The sequence below is a fragment of the Arachis ipaensis genome, chromosome B05 (assembly GCF_000816755.2).
Source record: "Arachis ipaensis cultivar K30076 chromosome B05, Araip1.1, whole genome shotgun sequence".
In the NCBI taxonomy this organism is placed as follows: domain Eukaryota; kingdom Viridiplantae; phylum Streptophyta; class Magnoliopsida; order Fabales; family Fabaceae; genus Arachis; species Arachis ipaensis.
In genome coordinates this window covers 26361590-26370250 of record NC_029789.2, presented here as the reverse complement: position 1 = coordinate 26370250, position 8661 = coordinate 26361590, and the positions used below count along the sequence as shown (strand labels likewise).

Below are 8661 nucleotides of genomic sequence, written 5' to 3'. Positions count from 1 at the left end.
TAATAGTATTTATATTTTATAAATATTTAGGAAAATTAATCACACCTAAAATAATACTAGCTATTCAATTTAGAGAGAGAGTTTTTATAAGGCTTTAATTTATCTGAAATTGATCTGAAATTTTGATCAATTTAGTGTGATACTTGTTAAGTTGTCACTCCTTTAATTACTGCGCATTGCATCACTTTATTTAGCAAAATCCCGATTACGTTTAACGCCCCTTTGATAGCTCTCAATAATGAAAATAATAAATAAAATGATTATAATATATGGCAGCATCTTTTTTATTTTTTTTTGGTCAGGCATGGCAGCATTAACAAGTGTGCTGTCCCAGCTATGCATGATCTAGAGATTCAACGTATCCAATAAACAAATTAATTGAATAAAACTGGTTCATATGGCCACATTCACTTACGAACAAAAAAATGTATCATACGCTCGTCATATTATTTTTTTATTTTTACTTTTACAATTTGACATCGATCTCAGTACTCGTATTAGATTTTGCCCATGAAAGTTGAAAGCATGTGTTAAAGTTTTTAAATAGGGTTTCACTCTAAAGACTATTATACCCTCGCAAATGAAACTACTATTATAGAGTTCTTATTACTATTTAATTCTAAAGTCTTATTAACATAATAACATGTGTCTTAAAAAATATTTTAAGGATATTACAAAAAATATTTTATAAAAATAATTAAGAAAATAAATTTTTTATATTTCAATGAAGAAAAGTCGTTCTATTGAAAACAAAATTAAATGATTACAGTTACACCAATAATTACAATAGAAACTTTCCTATTTTTCTTTCTTTACTAATGGATATAATTTCTGATTCTGATATATAATCCAATGGTCTTAATTTCGTAGACGTGACTTATATCAACTAGCATGCTTTACAACTGTAACCAAAAAGAAAATCAACTTTTCTTTCTGTCCTTTTCTCTCTTAACATTCATTATGAATTAAGAAGTAAGGTTGAGGACAAAGTTGGAATATCATTAAAAATCCCAATGCTTCAGAAATTATGAAAATTTAATTAGACATAAAGGAAAACATGATTAATGCACAGAAAAACCAAACCAACCTGCTTTTCTGACTCTTCTTCTAGTTCTATATCTCTATCTCTTCCTCCACCTTTTTCCTTGAAAGAAACCAAACAAAACAAAACAAAACAAAAACACATCATTCTTTTCCTCGTTACTAATCTGTGTAGCTAAGAAAGAAGGAACACAAGGAAGAAGAGAGAGAGAGAGAGAGACACACACACAAAAACAAGGGACCAAAGCAAGAAAGAAAGAAAGAAAGGGAGTTTAAAGAAAGAAATGGGAAGTACAATCCCATTATTCAAAGAACAATCCTTGTTTGTAATCACCAAGAAGCTTCTTCCATGGACACTCTATGCTTTGCTTCCATTAGCTCTACTTCGCTTGTACTTCTACCCTTTACCCCTTCCTCCTTCCCCAGAAACTGAACTTCCCCATTCATCAACCCCCATCACCATAGCTACCCACTCTTCTCTTTCTTCTTCAACCCCTCCTCCTCTTTCTTCACCTTCATCAACTTCAGGTACATACACCTGTATGCAAAATTTCATCTTTCCTTAAATTATGCTATTTCTAGTTAATTTTTGTCCGGGTTTAATTTTCAAATGTGATTGTACGAGTTTAAGAAAGATATTTAGTTCAAAGTACCCAGTAGAGTCATTGGTTTAAGGTTTTGGGTCAAGAAGTCGTTCCTCCAAAGAGTACTTTTCTTTGTTCTTAGATTCTAGTAATTTTGGCATCTTGGTATATGTAAAGTTTTGTTCTTGATTGCAGAAAAGGAAAAAGGTGGTGATGATGAAACATCATGCGACTACTTCAATGGAGAATGGGTCCGTGATTTGAGAGGCCCTTTGTACAATGGAAGCACATGCAGCACCATTAAAGAAGGCCAGAATTGCATCAAACATGGAAGACCTGACTCAGGGTACCTTCATTGGAGATGGAAGCCAAGCCAATGCAATCTTCCAAGGTTTGATCCTAATGCTTTTCTCCAACTTGTTAGAAACAAGCACATAGCTTTTGTTGGTGATTCAATGGCTAGGAACCAGTTAGAGTCCCTTCTTTGCATGTTATCTACTGTTTCGGAACCTAACCTTGTATACCGCAATGGAGAGGATAATAAATTCCGGAAATGGCATTTTGTTTCCCACAATGCAAGTGTGTCTGTGTATTGGTCACCTTTTCTTGTTCATGGTGTTGAGAAATCTAGTTCAGGGCCTAATCATAATGTGTTGCATTTGGACCGTGTTGATGAGAGGTGGGGTAAGGATATGGACCGAATCGACTTGATGGTGCTTTCGATCGGTCATTGGTTCTTGCATCCAGCTGTTTATTACGAGGGCGATTCAGTTCTCGGATGCCATTATTGTCCCGGTCTTAATCACACTGAAATTGGGTTCTATGATGTATTGAGGAAGGCTTTGAGGACTACACTTAGTAGCATAATTGAGAGGAGAGGTGGTGGTAGGGAAAATAATAATGGGATTGATGTGATTGTGACAACTTTTTCGCCGGCACATTTCGAGGGTGAGTGGGATAAGGCCGGGGCTTGTCCGAAGACTAAGCCATTTAGGAACAGGGAGAAAGAGCTTGAAGGGATGGATGCCGATGTGAGGAAGATTGAGATTGAAGAAGTGGAAGATGCTGAGGACACCCTGGTCCTTACATGTACCCTTTTCCATTTGCTAATGGGGTTCAAGAGCGAGTTCAAAATGATTGTGTTCATTGGTGCTTGCCGGGGCCTATAGATACATGGAATGAGATCTTTCTCGAGATGATGAAGAAGTGGGAGCGAACGACCGTGCGCGTGGAGTGAATGAAAGCCGAGGTACTTCCTCTGCTTCAAAATAACATTAATTTGGATAAAATTATACATTGAACTTTCAATGTACTGCTTTATCTAGGTTGATTGTTATTATGAAACAGAGTAATTTTTTTCCCGTATCTTGTTAATTTTAGTAGTGTTTTTTTATTATTTTAAATTTTTTAATATGTTATTGTATTTATCACTTGAATGTTAGATATTGAATTGGGAAGGATCAATTTTGTTGTTGGTAGAAAGAACAAAGAACAAATAAGGGATTCTTTTGTATTTGGTAAAGAGAAATTTTAATGAATTAGGGAGTGGTTGGTTTACTCTTCTATACTTTGTTGGGGCTATGTTCTTCCATGATGGAAAAAGCACTATCTATTGATAGAGAAATGGAGAATGACAAATTAATAAGGGTGTGCAAAGCATTGATGTTTTTGGAATGTGACAATGTGTGTAGAATGATCATTTAGAAGAATGTACAAAACAATTTAATGTGGACTTGTGAACAAGTTCCAAACCCACAGGGCATGTCTTTGTCCTCCTTCCACAATTTGATAGGCATCATTTTTGCCTGGTGCTGGTGGGTTATTTATTTCTCTCATTTGTTTGTGTCAAGATACATTAGTTTTTTAAGGTTGAATTACTCTATTAATTCCCTATAGTTTTACCAAATTTGCAATTAGATTCTTATACTTTTTTTTTTTCCTTTTAATTTGGTCTCTATACTTCTTTTAATTTTGTAATTAGGTCCTTCCTAATGTAAAAAATATTAGAGTTAACGTAATATTTTTTTGCAAATTGAAAGTATCTACAATTAAGAACCTAATTAGATCCATGACCACATTTTTTCAAAAGAAATATTCTGTTAATTTTAACGTTTTTGACCTAAAGAGGATCTAGTTACAAAATTAAAAGTAGTATAGGAACCCAATGAAAGAGAAAAAAAAGTAGAGGAACCTAATTGAAAATTTGGAAAAACTATAGAGACCAACAGAATAATTAAACCTTTTTTTAATGTACTACTTTACCCAAGTGAACAATTATTTGGGAACCGAGTAGTAGAGTTGGTTCATTATGTTTGTGTTTTTACTTTCTCTTAATTCCTTAAAATATTTGCATTATGTCAATTTTGAATTGTTTATATGCAGTTTTAGTTTTAACCATGTTGAAATTTCTGAGGAATATATATGTTCACTAGAAAGTTAAAAACTGAAACTGGGGAACCTTTGTTTTGTGATCTGGTAGGATTTAATTTAATTTCAGAGATCATGTGGTACAAGTGTACTACTACTACTACTACTATATGTTGGTTGGTGCTGTCAAGTGGCATTTTAGTAATTTAATAGTGCATTTGTTTTGACTTTTTGTGCCCTGAAATTATCGTGGTGGTGCCCTCCCATTATGCATTGGTACTTTTATTAGGTCTACCATTATTTCTTGGTCTAATTAGTGCCTTATTGATGATTTTCTTAATGAACATTTTCAAATATTTCTTCACATTTAATTTTCCCAAACATATAGGGCCCGTGGATAGGTTCATAAGTGATTTTTTTTTAACTTTTAACTTATGAAAATGTGTAGTATTAATGTCTGGTACAATTTTTAAAACAAAATTGTAATTTTCTAAAAAGCTATTTTGGTGCTTAAGGAGAAGTTAAAAAAAATGACTTCTCTCATAATAAAAAACTTTTTATCACTTTTCTCTTAAAATAAGTATTTTTAGAACTAAAAAATCAAACATAAAATAACCTATTTATAAGCTACTTTTAATATAAGCATTTATTCTTTAAACTATTTCTTTAAAAGTAACTTAATTAAGTTGTTTACCCAAACTGTGTCATAACCTTGTTGAGAAATGTTAGGTTATCAATGGTGGCAGATCACTCACTTTTCTTTTGATGATTAAGTGCTGGCAACAAAATACAAAAGTTGCTGGCCCCTAAACTTTCTCTTAAACTAATACTAACCAACTTTATGCTTTTTTTTCACTAAAAATGTTCGCCCCCTAATATTACCGAACTTTGTGAATATTTGGTCTCATAATTGCTTGTCTTTTGTGGTGTTTACTTTGTGAATATTTGGTCTCGTAATAAGGTTTAATGACGTCGTCGTATGATTTATGTAGTCGGATAAAAAATTATTTATTTGTTTATTTTTATCTAAGCACAAGAACTTGTATTAATATTTTGAGTTGTTTACTATAAAATTAAAAAGTCTTGAAAGGAGGGTGCAAAAATTGACGATGGATTTAAAATGGAGCGAATATCTAATCTGAACTTTATTCATTATCACCAAAAGACAATGTAATCCCTCAAAAGAAAGTAACAAAGCGGCATCTAATTTTTCACTCAGACACAAGCTTAATTCGAAACAACGTCGTTTTAGATGTATTAGGACCAGTGTTTGTTCTTCAAGATAACATATATGGATAGAGTTTAGGATTTACTTGTTTAAAGTATTGTTGATGACTTGATGTATCTGTTTTATGACTTGCTCTTGTATGTGCTGTGTGCCAGAGAATTCACAGTTACATGTATGTTTGATGCAAATTTGATAATGTAACCTGAAACCTATAGATACAACTAGATATATAAATTTTTAGCCTGAAGAAAAATTTGTCCAATTCTAATTTGAAATTTGAAAGGTTAAGTGCGTGTCAACAGTGATTTTATGTTTAGATATTTTATTGTAAAAAAATATTTTTATTTATCAATTATGTTTGAGTAAAATAAAATAAAAATATTTATTTATTTATTTATTTAGGGGTTAGCTGTGAATGGTAATATGGCATAATAATAATAATGATGTCTATGTTAGTGTATGGGAGACCAGCACACGCATTTAATGGAGTGCGAAGTTGAATCATACAAGTAGATATCATCATAAATTCATAGTATGCAATATATAATTCAAATGTTTCTTCGAGCAAGGTGCATATTGATCCTTCAAATTTGCATGACCCGAGTGAGTCTCTACTACCCTGGGTGTTATTTTCTTTATGAAAATTCTCATTCTAATTTTAAATCTAGGATTATCCGTGATCCGATCTATTTTTAGTGCATTAATCAACTAAGATAAGGTTCTCATTACTAAACATATGGATTTGGAGAGAGAGATCTTACAGTTCAAACAAAATGTTCTTTGCTTCCTACCATTCGGCAAATCACAAATTGTTAATTGACATCTAAATTCACTTTGTAATAAGTTGTATTTGAAGCAAGTGAAGTTTAAGCAATTTCCATTCAAGATTTACTTCTTTCTTTTATTTTGACGGGTAGTAAATTCTCTTTAGACCTTTTCTTAAGTGTAATACTGACAATTAAAATAATGAAAAAAATTGAATATTTGGCAATTTTAATCATACAAATATTAGCTAATCCAATTTTCTTGAGTATCAAGTTAATTATATTTTTATGGTTAGAATTATTGATACTTAAATTTTTTATTATTAAAAATAATAAATCTTTTTTAAATTGGTCAATAATTTATTTATTTATAGCGAACATCTCATGGTTCTTATCATGTTAATTGAGGAAGTTGAAAATAAATAACTAACAAGGGATATTATGTAGTTTCTCTCTCTTTTATGTAAATTGGGATTATTAAACATTTAAACTAGTGAAAAAACTATTAAGAGTGAAAGTTCATACACCTTTATCTTTCTTAATTTACAAAAAAGAAAAATAAAAAAATAAAAAAGTTTTTCTCCGGTGTAAAAGCAAGCACAATATCTCTATGTGCAGAAATACAAATACCAAGTCTCCCAAAAGAAGAACAAAAGTTGGACTCCATGAAGTTGCTATCATCATGCAGTGCACGTTCTGTTAGTTTTTCACGATATCCTCCAACAATTGCATAAGCAAACGAATAAAATAACCACTCAACTAACTCAAATTAACTCTAATAAAAAAAAGTTTGATAACAAGAAATTTTCAGTTATAATTAGTCAAAATTTTTTATAATGTACTTCATTTATATAATTTAATAATTATTTTATTTTTTATTTCATTCTCTTATCAATTCACTTATCATATTTTTATCAGCCCCACTCATTAATGATATTAATTATAATATCATATTCCTTACTATTAGACATTCTTATAATTAATACTTAATAATTTTTTTATAATTTGATTTTTATATTTAAGAATACAATAAAGACTAATAATAATTATAAAGAACGGTAACGATAATTTGTATTAAATAAATTAATTGTAATTGATTTTTTATTTTTGTTAAGTCATTTATCATCATTTAATGGAGATACAAAATCTGAAAGCTACCTTAATATAATTTTGTTTCCGTTAATTCAATTATTTTCATTCAAAATTCACGACTCTAATACCATTGCAAGCACAATTAGAATAGGCTAAGGAATTTTACAAGAAGTCATCTTTATCATTGCAAATAATATGGCATTTGAATTCGACCTTAATACGGTACCTATGGCTGAAGAATTTGAACAACAGATGGAGTCACCCGACGAGATTGTTGTCAGTCAACCAATTTTTGAAAATATGAAAAACCACACTAGCTTTGATGAGGTATGGTAATAAACTTATTTAATTTTTGTGTGTGTTTTTATGTGCATTTATAATTATATTATACTAACTAAGTTCATACACATAAGATTTATACGTTCATATACATAACATCCATAATTACATACAATTAACATCTAAAAATTAAATTCATGTTTATTAGATATTACATCCATACACGTATCATTTTTTAGTTATTACATAAGTAATTATAAAGTTAACACATATGTTTTTAAATTTTATCATAATTGAATTTAAAAAAATGTCAAATTTTTAAATTAATTTATTCAATTGATAAATTTACCAATAACATCCATAAATTCATACACATAACATCTATAATTTCATATTAATAACATTCATAATTTTGTACTCATAATATTCATACTTTTATACATATGATGTCTATAATTAATAAATTTATATAATTAATATTATCAAATTTTAAACTATACGTCTTACTGTATTCTTCAAACTATCTTATATGTGCATTAATAGGTCATGATTTTAATTATTTTAATAATTTTATTTAATATTCATATGTATGTTTATTTATTGATTTTAATATGACGAGTTAATAATTATTTTTAAGAATTTTTTTTTTAATTTTGTTTATATTTTATTTTTTATCTTTTAATAGTCTATATATAAAATATAAGTTGTATAGTAGTTGTTAAAAATTTTTAATTTAACTTCCATAATTTTTGGAGAGAATTATCGTATTTTAATGGATAATAATGTAATTGAGAGATGTTAGAGATTTGATTTTGGAGAAACTAAAATTGATTTTTGAAAGTACATTAATGACTCCAAGTATGCAGCAAAATGGTAGATGATAAAAAGAAAAGTGATAAGGAGGTGTATGTCACTTACTTATCAGAAAATAAAAATTTTTACGCGACATTTCTATATTATAATTATTCTTTGGCTACCTATCATCACTTGCTCTAATAATAATGATTGTTAATTAACAAGATTTTTATGGATTTTTCGACATTTTTGGCCAGATCTATTAGTATTTGATTTTGGACACTATTTTTTGGACTTCCATTTAGCCCAAATCACGTTTAAACTTTTTTTTTTTGGAGATTGTTATAAATTTTATATCCTGACACCAAACATTAAGATAGAAAGCCATTGGCCAGAAATCTGGACAGTAAAACAAATAAAAAAAAATTATATTTTCTATTTATCTACGTATATAACTTCATTTATGACAGGATAAAAAATTTTAAATTTATAATAAATACTATTTACTATT

At 29.4% G+C, this 8661-nt stretch overlaps 1 protein-coding gene and 1 long non-coding RNA gene across 2 annotated transcripts in view; one reads left to right on the top strand and one right to left on the bottom strand.

The window, feature by feature from the left end:
- LOC110271858 overlaps nt 1-8661 on the bottom strand; it is a 16962-nt gene that overhangs the window by 3041 nt on the left and 5260 nt on the right. Inside the window, exon 3 of the long non-coding RNA XR_002362677.1 lies at nt 6224-6232. This is a non-coding gene — a long non-coding RNA (uncharacterized LOC110271858). The remainder of the gene's footprint in view (nt 1-6223; nt 6233-8661) is intronic.
- Nucleotides 1238-3284, top strand: LOC107643397 (protein ALTERED XYLOGLUCAN 4; the record flags this gene model as incomplete). Its single annotated transcript, XM_016347028.2, is given in 2 exon segments — nt 1238-1569; nt 1821-3284. Coding segments are annotated over 2 exon segments (1218 nt in total). The 3' UTR covers nt 2795-3284.